Source organism: Mesocricetus auratus, unplaced genomic scaffold (assembly GCF_017639785.1).
Source record: "Mesocricetus auratus isolate SY011 unplaced genomic scaffold, BCM_Maur_2.0 Super-Scaffold_100004, whole genome shotgun sequence".
Lineage (NCBI taxonomy): Eukaryota > Metazoa > Chordata > Mammalia > Rodentia > Cricetidae > Mesocricetus > Mesocricetus auratus.
This window is the reverse complement of record NW_024429189.1, coordinates 79,463,033-79,477,153: the sequence shown is the minus strand read 5'-3', so window position 1 is coordinate 79,477,153 and position 14,121 is coordinate 79,463,033. Positions and strand designations below refer to the sequence as shown.

The following is a 14,121-nucleotide window of genomic DNA, read 5'->3' as shown; positions in this document are numbered from 1 at the left end:
ATATATTTTAAGAGAGTGTGAAATCACGTGACTTTTGTTCAGTGTGCTCACGTGCACACACGCATACATCAGTCTCTCTTACTTCCTTTCTCTGCATCCTTTCTCTTTTGTTTTCTTTGTTCTTATACTTTTGAAGTATCTCACAGTCATGTACTGATGTTCTCTCTCTCCCCTCTTTCTCTTTCTCCCTTCCTCTCCCCCCTCCACTCCTCTCTCTCACACACTTACCCTTTGTCCTCTACTCTCTGTCCTTTCCCTCCTATCTGTCCACTTTTCTTGTGATCTTGACTCTCCCTTTGCATGCTCTCCCTTTCTTCCTCTCCACAACCCCCCTACACCCCCCCCGTTTCTCAGACTGATTTCTAGAAATTCTTCTTTTCCTCTAACATCTCATGTTGCGTTGACTTACATGAACTTCACTTACCCTCTAGATGGAATAAGGACTTCCCACAGTGCAGGTCTGCCTCTGATCAAAGGCTGATGTGAGCCCCCTGCAGGAGAGAGGTATAGACAACCCCAGGAAATGTGAGCCCCCTGAGCTACAGTGACACAGACAACACCTGGAAATGTACTTTCATCAAACCCCCACATCTCACAAAAACATGAAGACTGCAAAGTCTGGTTTGGTTTTTGTTCCCCTCTAAGGACTACACAGAAAGTCACTTGCTTGATCATTAAGTACTGGTGTAGTTTATGACCTAAGAGCAGATAAGTGAAGTTGTTTTGAGGGTGTATGAACCAGAATTAGTGAATTATCATGAAGGAATTAATCCTAGCAACACATGAAGAATAGAGGTATAACCTTCAGGATATAGGAAGCTTTGACTTAAAGTTTAAAAGCTGCAGTGTAAGAAAGGAGAGACTCTGTTGTTTTGGTTGTGGAGTGATCCCAAGTCACTCTGGACAATCCTGCAGGACCCCCATCAACCCCCTCTCTCTTTATTTCCCTCTCCTTCCCTCTCTCCCTCCTACACTCTGTTTAGAGACAGAGTCTATCATGCAGCCCAAGCTGTCCTTGAACTCTTCTTCTCAGTCTCCAGCACTGGCATTAAAGGTGTAGATCATCACACCCAGAAGTTTAGTATGATCTCTTGTTGTCACTATTGTCTGCTCTGGTTTTGCTCTTTTGATTTCAATGCTTAAGGTAGAGGCCAGGGCCTTGTGAGAGTTGTGTACATCCCAGCCCTTCCAGTAATTTTTTAAATCTATTTTTAACCAATTGCAAGTAGCCAACACAAAAAGGATTCCAGTTTTGTTTTGTTTTGTGTCTGTGTGTACTTTGGTGTGGGAAGGAGGGATTGAAGGCGGGGAGGGGGAGTTTGGTTTTGATTTCAGTTTTTATTAATTTTTTACATTCCAATCCCAGTTCCACCTCCCTCCTCTCCTTCCACTTCCCCTCACTCCCCCCATCCATCTGCTCCTTGGAGAGGGTAAGGTCTCCCCTAGGAAGTCTACTAAGTCTGTCCCATCATGTCACTGAGGCAGGACCAAGGTACCTCTTCACCCCCCACACCCCTGAGTCTAGGCTGAGCAAAGTATCTTTCCATATAGAATGTGCTTCAGACTTTTTTCAAAGAAAGAAAATATAAAGTTCAGTGGACAGGGAGGTGAGAAGGATCTGGGACAAATTGGGAGAGGGGAAAGAATATGATCAAAATATATTGCATGAATAAATTTTAAAACATAAAAAAGAAAAATGGAAAAAATAGCACATTAGGATAACATTTGGTACATCAAACATACCAAATGAACTTGAATAAAAATATTTTAAAGCTTTTTGAAAAGATTCAAAGTGAAATTATATATATGTATATGTATGTATATATATATATATGTGTGTGTGTACACACACACACACACACACACACACACACACACACACATGCAAACCTTTTAGCAGAAGCAAAGGCATTGCCCTTAACTTGATTCTCTAGTCTGCTGGAGCAGATAATGTGGTGGGTGGGAGGAATTCAAACTTGAAGTCTTTGGGTACATGAAAGTTTTCTGCAGCCCCCTGTGGTTAAAGGAAGTCAAAAAGAGACACTGTAGATATAAAGAGTTGCTGTGAGTTGCTACTGTGGGTGGGTTCTACAGAGCATACACTCTGGAAGGCTGGTCTCTGAGGTCTCCTCCCAGTCCAGAAGTGCTTGATGAGGATATATGAAGTTGTTTACAGGCAAATTAACCTACATCCTAACCTCTCCTTAGTCTTCATGCTATGCTCACATGAACTGTTGGGTTTCTGTTCTGATGACTGAGTAACTGGGCCCAAGAAGCTAAGGATAACATGCTGCCTGATGCTTTGGATCCCTACTTTTACTGACTGACTCTTCTCCTTGTCTCTTTTCCTTTGTCTTTCCATACAGGCCATGCAAGTAAAGGTACAGGTCAAATGCATGATGTGTCTTTTCTGTCCTAGTATTAGAGTTGCCAGGCTCTGTCCCTCTCCACACTGTGATCGCCATGGGGGTATTACAGATGGATTTTCCAACCTGTGGGTTCCCCCAGGGAAGACAACTGCCTGTCCAGGAGTGTATATAGGCTTATCCGCCCTTGGAATGGGGAAGCCAGGCAAGACTTGCTCTAACAGAGATCTCCTTGCTATTTCTATTCCCTTTCCCAGATGCCTACTCTCCTAGTTTGGCAGCCACCATTCTGCCAGAGATAGGGAGGACAGGCAGGGCTTGGGAGCCTCAGAGCTTCCCTCTTCTGCCACGGTACCAGGTTCACATTTCTGATTTGTGTCTTTGGTCCAGACCTCTCACTACTATACATGTTCTGCCTCTGATTCAAGACCCCATGATTCTAGGAGACTCCCAGGAGAGTCTCAAGTTTGAAATCAGCAGATAGCTTTAAGCTTTTGCACAAAATGTACACATTTATGTAGACATTCTTCTCTTTCTGTTCACTAATAAGTATCTAATGCTATCGTTCCAAACCCTCTGACCCAAGGTATGTGGTGGAGAATGGGAGACATGTAAGAGCCAGTTCACATGAAGCTCGCAGAAAAGAAAAAAATGGAGCCTTGGCAAGATAGACTTGCATCTGGATGATGTCTCAGACACTTTCTTACTGTGTGACCTCAAAAAAGAATCCTCAAGATCCCTGAGGAACATTCTCATCCCTAAACTATTTCAAGCTTGTTTTGAGGATTGGAAATGCTCAATTTATGTTTCTGCTATATTGAAGTCATACATGTAACAGTTATGATTAGAATATGATAAAGGCAAAACTAAGCAGAGACTGAGAAATCATTTAAATTCTCTATCAAATCCACAGTTGCATTTTGGCACATTTACCCATATGCTGTGTGTGATTGTTGACATTTACACATACATAATACCGTGTAGTTTGTATGTATATAGCCAGATTCTATCCTTAATGGATAGTTTAGGTGGTGGACTGCAGATGGTTTTTGCCACTGGAATTGTCCACTTGGTGGAAGAACACAGGCTCGGAGAGCACAGCGCTTGCAGTGTCCTATGGGAAGCAGCCTTCATACTCTGCTGCTCTGGTATGTGAGAGGGCTCTGGTCCTTAGCATCACTTCGTCCCTTCTCATATGTGGCACTACCCTCGGTTTAACTTGCATCCTGGGGCTGACTTGTGGTTTTGTAGTTCCAGGGACACAATGCCTCTGCAACTCTCTTTCATCAGACTGATTTCCAAATGGTAATATAACCACCCGAAAGTGCTGCTTGTGTAGCCGAGTGGTAAAATCACCGACTCTTCTCTAGAAAACACATGTCTAGGGCTTTGGCGTTGGCTCAGTGGTGAAGAGTACTTGTTACTCTTCCAGAGAACCAAGTTTCAATTCCCAGCACCTGCATGGTGGTTCACAAACCTTATGATCCAGAGGATTTGATGTTGTCTTCTGACCTCTTTGGTGCCAGGCACACACATGGTACACATACATGATGCACATACATTAAATACATGTAAAAAAGAGAAAGAAAAGGCATGTCTCATAAATGGGCCCTGGGTGCCACATCTAGGGGAGGTGAGAAGGACACAGAGCTCTGTATGCATGTCATTGTAAACTACACTACTGCCAATGCATTTTAGCAGACACTCTCTTAAAGCAAAACCAGTTTTCCCTCACCGTGGGCCCTAACTAATTTCAGGCCACAAAGCTCTCTCTACTTGTATGCTGCTTACTCAGCTGAGGTAAAGTCTATCATGCAGAGTACCACGTGGTCAGCCTTGCTTTTCCAATCATAGCACCATAAAAAGTAGATTGCTATGGTATCTTGTCTCCTGAACCCACCCAGACTACCACTGCTATGCTATGGGTGCTGAGTGTTTTCAGTCGCTTGTTTGGGAGCTACCATTGCCTATAGTGAAGCAAGTCAAATTTCTCTCTTACACTTCCCACTTAGAGTCAGGTATGTATTTTATACCTATAATCCTGGGAGTAGAGAGACTGAAGCAGGTTTGGCACAATTTCAAAGCTAGCATGGGCTACGTAAGGATAACCTGTTTCAAAACAAACAAAAAACTCAACTACTACCACAACAAAAACAAAACTCAGGAAACGAAAACACTGATACTTAGTTGAATGAACTCTGAAAATAATGACAAGGCATGAGCAAAACAAACCTTCGTCAGCTGGAGAGACAGATGACTCAGTAGTTAAGGGCACACATGGTTCTTGCAGAGGACCCCAGCTCAGTTCCCAGCACCCACCTCAGGCATCCCACAATATCCTGTAAATCCAGTCCCAGGGACTTAGATGTCCTCTTCTGGCCTCTGTGGATACTGCACTCATAGAGACACATATAAGTGCAAATATGCAAAGTTAAAAATAAAACGAAACTTAAAAAACTCCCATAGAACTATGGAGTTCCTTTATTTCCTGTATAGTTTTTCTCCTACCTTCCTCCCAGCCAGATCCTGAAGCAGCCCTATTGTAGATTTTCCTGTAAGAATTTGTGTTGCCCCATGGTGGAGAGGCTATGTGGAAAGTCCATGCTATAAAACACCAGCTTCAGTCCTGGAAACAGGTCACTGGTGTTGTGGTGGATGTATTCCATATTTTAACTCGTACACCAGTGGTGAGGAGCTGTTCTTTGTCGGAGTTATTTTACCTGCTGTAAAACCGTTCTTTTTGTTGTGACTGTGTCCCTTCAGTGCAGAAGAGAGTAAACAAGGACGACGGGTGTCTGTGCTGTGTGTCTAGCTACTGTGGTTTTGTGTGCATGTACAGAAATGGAGGCTTGGGTTTGAACTGGTCTTTAATGACCATTTGGTTTGTTTTTGCTTAACACTTTTTTTGTTTTTGTTTTTGTTTTTTACTGTTCTTTGAAATGTAGTAAGGCCCAGCCTGTACGGACAGGGCCTCAAGGAAGCAAGCTACCCCTGAGCTGAGACAGTTCCTTTCAGAGAGTCACTGAGCCCTTCTCTTTATTTCAACATCATCTCCTAGTCTGGAGGACAGGACCAGGAACGGAAGAAGACAAAGAGGCGAGGAGACTTGTACTCCATCCAGACCTCCCTCATCGTGGCTGCGCTCAAGAAAATGCTGCCCATTGGTCTGAACATGTGTACACCAGGCGACCAGGAACTCATCTCTCTTGCAAAATCTCGATACAGCTGTGTAAGCTGCCTGTGTGGTTGGGTTGAATGTAGAGTGTGGGCTGTGGGGAGTGGATGGTACTCAGCCTCTGAAGGGGAAGCTCCTGGGGGGTAAGGTAGGGGTTTAGGGAAAGGGACATGCTTTGTAAAGCTGTCAGTAACTTGGGGTTAGTCTCCTTCACTTCTCTCCTCCTGCTCTTCTAAGAAAGATCCCAGTTAAATTGAGCACTCACCATCCATACTTTCTGCACCCTACTTTGCGTTTCCATGGTGATCCCTAGGAATAAAATTTAGCATCTTTCCACAGAGGGACACTGATGAAGAGGTCAAGGAACATCTGCGGAATAACCTACATCTGCAGGAAAAGGTGATGCTTCCTCTCACAGGCTGCCCTGCTGGCTGCAGGACCCATCCTCCCTACTCATGGTGTCTGTCTGTCTATCTGACTGCTAAGTTAGAGTCTTTCTATGCAGCACAGGGTAGCCTCAAAGTTGACACCTTCCTGCCTAAGCCTCCCAAGTGTGAAGATTACAAATGTATACCACCCAACACTTTGCTCATGTTTCAAAATGTATTCTAAGAACGGTTTAATTGCTACAAATGGGTATAATTGCTACAAATGGGAAGCGAAGGCATCAGGATCAGGAGTTCAGCTCCAATGTTGGTTATGATAGCAAATTGGAGCACAACCTGGGCTACGGAAAACTAGCTCCCTCCCTCCCTCTCTCTCTCTCTCTCTCTCTCTCTCTCACACACACACACACACACAAGCTAAGCTCTCTAACAAGTGTATGTCATACTTTCTACTAAATGAACATTAGGCCATTGCAGAGAGTGTTTGGATTAAGCCTCAAAATGTATTGACTTCAAGGTTTGTTGAACAGGGAAAGAGGCACCTGGGAGAACATTTTGGTAGCTGCCACTCTGGAGAGCTTTCGAAACAAAATAAGTGTGTGTTATGGGTAAAAATAACAAGAAAATGAGAGCTAGAATTTAAAGACATCTTGAGATTTCTCTAATTCTTTAATTTTGAACAGCTCCATTTTCAAGGTACATTCTGCCCTAACATGATTATGAAGAAAAGCAAAAGTACCAATTCTTTCTCCCCAAAATGTATAGCAATGGTAGATAAAGTACTTAAGGAAAAAAAAGCAAACAACAAAAAAATCCTAACTGCCAAAAAGTAAGATGCTCTAACTCTTAGCAGTAGGGGTGTTAAGGGGGGACACCAGAGATGACCACTTAGATCCAGTGTATAGCCTATTGAAAGTCTTTATTCCAGCCAACTAGGGCCACACCCAAATGTGTGGGAGACTTAGGTGCAGCCCTGAGTGTCCAAAACATGGACTTTAAAGGCAGAAACCATGTCCTGTCTTCTCACTCTGAAGCTCCAGGGAGCTTTGCGAAAGTCAGCAGTGTGAAGCAAGCAGTTTAACAGAAGCTAAGTGGCAAACAGGCAGTTTAACACTCACTAAGATAAGTTAGCTAGAACATCCTGACCTTGCATTCCTAGAATAGAGTTGAGCAGTTTTCTGTGCACTTCTTCGTCAAGGAGATCAAATTCAAGTTAAGCCTGGAATGGCCTCAGCAAGAACACAAGATGGAGGAGACTCTGCACTGTCCTGCCCTGTCACAAGGAGAAGCCAGCCTCCTGGAGAGAAGACAGGTGCTCCAGTCAGAGCTACGCCTTAGGGCTGGAGTTTAGCAACTTTAAAGGAAGAGGAATATAGAGCTGATTGTCTATCTTGACATAATTGCAGCAGCATGTGAGGCTTGAACAGAATTAGCTTTGAGCCAGAGAAACTCACTTATCTCCTTCAGAGACAACTCTGAAACTACTTGGAGGGTCTCTACTTACTAAAATGTGGGTGGAAAGCAAGTAAACAAAACTGGTCCTGGAAATGGACTCCAAAGATGCAGAACATGTAAGGAAATGCTCCAAGTGAGTAACTCAAGCAACAAGGAACTAACAGAAAGAAACTTAAATACCAATACAGTAAAAAACTTTTAGTCAGACAAGGGAAGCAATAGAATTCACAAAAAATAATAATAAGCAGAATGTTCTTTAAAAGGAGATAAATGGGTTTGATCAAAAAATAGCATGAGGATTATACAAATAAATAGTCTTGAAATTTAAATTTTAATCTGTAGGCATAAGTTACAAGGTTGGCATTGCCAAACATAGAATTGATAAATTGGAAGACTATTTTCTGGAAATCATCCAAAACATAGCACAAAGAGATGAAGGAATGGGAAAATGAGGTTCATATATAGCATTTTTATGTTGTAGGATATAAGAGAGGAAGAGTGGGGCTGAAAAGATGACTCAGCAGTTAGGAGCACCTGCTGCTCTTCCTGGGGACTCAAGTTTGGCTTCCAGCACCCACATCAGGCAGCTTACTCGTACAAATAACTGCAACTCCAGGGAATCAAGCATGCTCTTCCGCCACCCACAAGCACCCAAAACACGTGTCACATACGCAGAGTTAGACACACACACACACACACACACACACAAGTAAAAACATAGCATAGTTTTAAAATACAAGAGGGATGGAAGGAAGAGAAAGGTGTGAAAGCCAAAGTTACATTTTAAGTTTTAATTACTATGCCTAAGAGATCCATGAAACAAAAATGTCTCTGGTCTGCAAGCCCCTTGCCCAAGGACAGATAGTTCCTGAAATGCTGGAGGCTATTGTTTATGGGAGATTAACAAGCCACAGGTTTTCACTCCCCTAAACAAGTTTGCTTGAGGCATCTACACCTTTTGCTTGGTCACATATGAGCAGGAGGTTCACAGCCTGGGGGTACATCAGGATGTATGCTTGCCTCTGAATGGTCTTGATGGGAAATGCAATGAATTACAGGGGTTCCTACTTAAGTCACTGCAAACTGTGATTCTGGGCCATTTCCCAGGAATCTGGGTATGGACCTGGCCAGAGCCCATCCACCTGGCCAGTATTCCATTAAAGCTTGTTTTACGTTTGGCTTTAATCTATGGTAGTTGTCTTATTCTCAATCAGGAAAAGTATAATCAAATGAGTCTTATTATACAGAACCTGGTAGGACTGATGCTATTCCTTAGCATCAGAGATACAGAAACTGCTTATCTCATGGATATGCTTCAACTTCAGTCAGATGATCCAGCTGTGAAATGGCAACTGAACCTCTACAAAGATGTTCTGAGGAATGAAGAACCTTCCAATCCAGAAAAGACAGTGGAGCGTGTGCAGAGGATCTCAGCAGCTCTCTTCCACCTAGAGCAGGTATGCAGGTTTGCAATGAGGAGTGAGTAAGCAAGACTGGGAGGATAGAAAGTTCTTCCCTGCACTCAACTCTCAATTACAGGAGACCTCTTGAGGCAAAAGGCAACCATCAAATTTATCCCACATCACCCCCAAGTGTTCCCTGTTGCCTCATAGCTTTCCCCTGCGCAGTTTACAAGTTCTTGCTATGACTTCAAAATAGTTTGTTTTTTCAGTTCTTTGCCATTTGTAAAACAACAATAAATGTCTAGTGGTATTTTGGGGAAATGAAAAAAAAAAAGGACCTTCACACAAGAATGACTTACTGCTGGGGACATTTTTGCTAACTTCAGTTGCAAAACCAAAATCATCCTAGAGTTGAGATGTCTGAGCTACTATCGGCCTACTGTGTGCCTACTTATGTGATGTCTTCTCAGGTGGAACAGCCTTTGAGGTCCAAAAAGGCTGTATGGCACAAATTGTTGTCAAAGCAACGGAAACGGGCAGTGGTGGCCTGTTTCAGGATGGCTCCTCTCTACAATTTGCCCAGGTGGGTACTCCGTCATTATTCTCTGCCAGGTGACCCAGTGATAGGGCTTGTCCTCCTGTAGCTGAGCTCTTTCTGGCCCTTAAACTTAATCCTAACAATAGAAACTAGGGTCTGTGGCTTATGGCACCTTGCAGACTGCACAATAGGATGGTGTAAGCAATCAAGGTACGTATGGAAGCAGGTGAGATTACCTCATCCTGGGTCTTCACAGCTTCCCAGCCCACAAGGAGGTTGCCTCTCTTCTTTGCTGAGATGGGAGTCTTTTTGAGAACATAAAGGCTTCTGGAGAAAGGGAGCTGTTTTCTAAAGTACCTTAGCCTAAATTCCATCATTTGCCTTCTCAGGCACTAGGTGACATGACAGAATTTACTATTCTTCAGCCTCTGCTGTAACTGTAACCTGAGAATTCTTCACCACAGTGTATTTACCATCAAGATGAAGGGGCAGCTAGTTGCGATGACACATGCCTGTAATTCCAGCTCTCAGGAGGTAGAGGAGGTTCATGAATGTGAGTTTGGCCCAGGCTACATAACAAATCCTTGTCTTAAAACAAAAAGAGGAAGAAAGCTTAGAGATACCCAAAGAGGCTGGACAATGTAATTATTTTGCTCTTTTGTACTTTGAAGTAAAAATTATGTGAAGTCTTTGGCCTTTTTTTTTTCTGCAAACTATGTAGCATATCTTCTGTCAACATAAGGAAGGGAATCTGTGTTAGTTAGACTTCCATTACCACTGACTCAAAGAAAGGTTTATTTCAGTTCACGGTTTCTGAGCTGGTTTTTAGCTGGTGGTCACTTGGTGCCTGCCGTCATTCTCAGTCTATGATTATGGAGATAATTATGGGAGTGAACGTGCAATAGAGCAAAGCTTCTCACCTACCAGAAAGAGGGGTAGAACAAGGCTCTAATATTCAAGGGTGTGTCCCAGTGGCCTTGATCCTACTACTAGACCTCAGCTTCTAAAGGTTCCACCATCTCCCAGTAACATCAGAGTCTGATGACCAATCCTTCAATGCATGATCTTTTTAGGGCATTGAAGATCTACACATTGAAGACCCGTACTGACTACTAGGACTGTCTCTGCATGTCTGGTGATAAGACAAATTCATCCTTCTCTAGTGAGGGCAGATCTGTACTCTGTCTACAAAGCTGGTGACTGAATAACAACCTTTGATTTATCAACTTTCTAGTCTCTAGGAACAGCCTCACCTGGTCATGGAAAAACAACTGACTAGGACAAAAGCATTCTGAATCCTATACATCAGTATGTTTCCTTAGACTATGAGGCCAGGGACTATCCTGTTCTTGGCCTTTGCTTTTGTCAAATGGAGGATCTTGACCATCATTTATCCAGAACAGCCTATACCTTGCCTTGAACCAGGCAAGTCTTCCCTTTTAGTGTCTTTGAAGATGGCAGAGAAAGCACAGTTTCTGAGAAGTATACCTGTTCCACAGGGCCTCTCCCAAGAAACTAGATTTGCTTTATTTGGAGGGGAATGAAACAACACTAAGTCAAGTAAAAAGAAGAAAATGGAAGTCCAGCCATAGGTACAGGGGTTGATGAAGTCCTTGCAGAAAAGTGAAGTTGATACCCATTTAAAATTGTAGAAGTGTGTACAATTTTTGTTTTCTTTTTTTAAAGATTTATTTATTATGTATACGGTTTTCTGTCTGCAGAAGAGGATGCCAGATCTCATTACAGATGGTTGTGAGCCACCATGTGGTTTCTGGGAATTGAACTCAGTACCTCTGGTAGAACAGCCAGTGCTCTTAACCTCTGAGCCATCTCTCCATCCCCTTATTTGTTTTCTAAAAATAATGAAAACACCAGAAAGCATTCACCATCTTCTCTTGGTCACAACTCCTGCCTGAGGATGTAACATGAAGAATTCAGCTCTTAAAACATCAGTTCAGGGCCAGGCCAGCCAGGCAGAAATTATCCCTCTCAAAAACAAGCATGTTTTAAGACATGGTGTTGATACCATCCCTTCCTATCTGGGTATTCCTTCAGTATTCCCCCACCTATGTGTGTCAGAATAAGTTCACAGAATCCCTGTAATGAGGCATGGACTCCTTAAGCCAGCTGCTTGGGTTTTCTCTCTAGCATGAAGGATGGTAAGTCAGTGTCATAACAACCAGCTCACCAAGAAGACAATTGTGGAAGCAGCTCCTCCTCCCTACTTTGCAATGGTCTAAGCTTCATGGAGTCTTCCAGACTAAATGACTAGAGGGATTTATCTGATTATAGAGATGCTGTTTCTCTGGTGTTGGTGTTTAAAAGAAAACCCTGTATGCTTTTCTCCAGACACAAAATTAACAATTTCTTCCTGACCACCTTTCAACGTGTTTGGCTGGAAAAGGTTAATGAAAAAACTCAGTATGACAGACTAATACCCATTTTAATGGTAATGTAACCTGAAAGATACCAGCTCATTCTCTGCATATGCCTCCATTCTTGGCCATGGTTTGATGTTCCCATAAGAATACACATTTGTACAATTTTTTTAGAAAGTAAAATTCTGATTGGTCAGATTTTAATGGGAGACAGCAAGGTTTTGGTTCTACCAAAACACCAACCAGGACTTAATGGCCTCTTTTGTCCTTTTCTTCATTCCCGCCCCATCTTGCTACTGCCTTCACACTTACCGGTGCTTCTGTGACTAGCTTTCCAGGAAGTCACGCCTGGCTTTCAGGAAGTGGTATGAGCCAGACAGCAGAGCACAGCCAGGATCCCAGAGCCACGCAGAAGGCATGTTCATAGCATAGCATGCCCAGGTCTTCTTGCTTTCCTAAGTAACTGCTGAGATGCCTTGCTGAGGTGTTCTTTGGATAGGAGAAGGTGGGGAAGCTAAGTTAAGGGTTTACAGTTTGTCTGACACTAAACTACAACACGATTTCAACTGTATTACCTGGATAGAGGACTAGTCTAAAGAACTGTCATCTGAAGCAAATATTTTCAGACTTGGTCTAATCAGCTATTTCTCACTAGAATGGCAATGTGATAAAACCCAGTAAAACTAAAGGGGGATGCTGTGTCTCACTCTGGCTCTGGTGCTAGGAAGGAGCTCCAGTTACCTAGTTACAGAGTACAATGTGAGCTACTGACTGCCCTGACCAATCAGAAGATGAGAATTGTACAAAAAGTCTGTCCTGCCTACTAACTACTAACCACCCAAACTAAAATAATGAGCCCACCCACTCTCCTGACCCCCCTCTCACCCTTCCACTCAGGCACCGCTCTATTAACCTCTTCCTCCATGGCTATCAGAGATTTTGGATAGAAACAGAGGCGTATTCCTTTGAAGAGAAACTAGTACAGGATTTGGCTGTAAGTACCAAACAAACTGGGAGCAGACACGGGTGTGAATGGGTTTGATTTTTGTATCTGTGTTTGTGTATGTTGTGAAAGTCAGGCATTCACATAGAATGTGTGTGGTGTATCAACCTGAAAAGAACTAACTAAATTCTCAGGGTGATGCTGCCATTGGTCCTAAGAGCCAGAGGATGGAATTTCAACTAGAGGTGCTAATAATGTCCTCACCCCTATCTCCATCATCATTAACAACTAATGTTTCTTAAAAGTGCACAGCTACACCATGGGGAGTTCATGCCAAGTTAAGTTTTGAGTACCATTGGTTGCAGGAGGCCCCCTGTCCTGTTTACCCCCAGCTAAAACCCCACATCCATAGCAATAGCTCTGCTTTAGGGAAGGTGCATCTACATAATCCTCTTTCCTGCACCTCTCTTCTGGCTTGGTCCTTCAAAATTCTGGCATGCACTCTCTCTAACAGACATCATACTCTGAAACCACTCAAAGTGGAACACAAAGGAGTAGCCTCATCCCATCTGGGGGAAAATAAGCCCTCCCTCCTCTTCTCTGGCCAGTGTGTGATTCTCTTTTCTCCTTACCACTCCAGTTTCTCATTTTCCAGTCTCACTTGCTCTCTGCACTAATCTGGTATTGTTTCTCATTCTTCTCTTCTGTCTGTTTTTCTCTTTGAACTGTCGTCCTGTATCTTGGCAGCTTCCCTCCTTTTTTTTCTTCTTTTCCTTCCCTTTGTTTATAGGTCCCTTACTTTCCACACACACTCCTGTTGATGAGAAGGAAGCTGCCTCTGTTTGTAGATCCCTTACTTTCCACACACACTCCTGTTGATGAGAAGGGAGCTGCCTCTGTTTTCCCACTCTCCTGATGGCTGTGAAGCTGGCAGCAAGCAGCATTTTAGCCTGTGTGGTTCTCACCAATCCACCAAGTACATCCACCCTGCTGACTTGGCCTCTGCCAGAAAATTTCACTGTTGCCACTAACATCAGCTGCTGTTTCCCTTTCTATAAAAACAGAGAAGTGACTTGGCGAGAGGAGAGCAAATTTTAGGATAGAGTGTGAAGCTAAAACAAAGAGACATTTTTTATTAGGATAAATCTAGACTAATACTATGGTTTTGCATTAGTCCCACTTACTATAGTATTGCAATTAAGTCTGCTGAACTTATCAAGTCATGTTCATGCCCTGATTTTATACACTTGTATCTATCAATAAACATGGTGATACTTGGAAAAAAACTAAAATAATACAACTGGACCCCGAATAGCGCCAGAGATTTGTGAATTTTGTCACACCTCTATCTCAAGCCTGCTCTCCAGAAGAAATTACATGTGTTATCTAGAGGGACTCAGTTAAGCAACAGCAGGGTTTCCCTCCTGAACTGGGGTGCCCACAGCTTGCATGAGTGTTAATTGGAGTCAGTAGCTCA

At 43.1% G+C, this 14,121-nt stretch overlaps 1 protein-coding gene across 4 annotated transcripts in view; it reads left to right on the top strand.

Annotated features, from left to right (window-relative positions):
- Ryr3 (ryanodine receptor 3) overlaps window positions 1-14,121 on the top strand; it is a 527,473-nt gene that overhangs the window by 471,938 nt on the left and 41,414 nt on the right. For 3 of the 4 annotated variants that reach the window (XR_005877312.1, XM_040746008.1, XM_040746006.1), the window contains exons 70-75: window positions 2,367-2,381; window positions 5,425-5,595; window positions 5,881-5,940; window positions 8,708-8,839; window positions 9,256-9,368; window positions 12,599-12,695. Coding sequence is in view for 3 of the 4 variants with exons in the window: in XM_040746008.1 (XP_040601942.1) it covers window positions 2,367-2,381; window positions 5,425-5,595; window positions 5,881-5,940; window positions 8,708-8,839; window positions 9,256-9,368; window positions 12,599-12,695 (588 nt within the window). In the remaining variant the exon portion in view is untranslated. The remainder of the gene's footprint in view (window positions 1-2,366; window positions 2,382-5,424; window positions 5,596-5,880; window positions 5,941-8,707; window positions 8,840-9,255; window positions 9,369-12,598; window positions 12,696-14,121) is intronic. The other variant, XM_040746007.1, reaches the window with a different exon arrangement.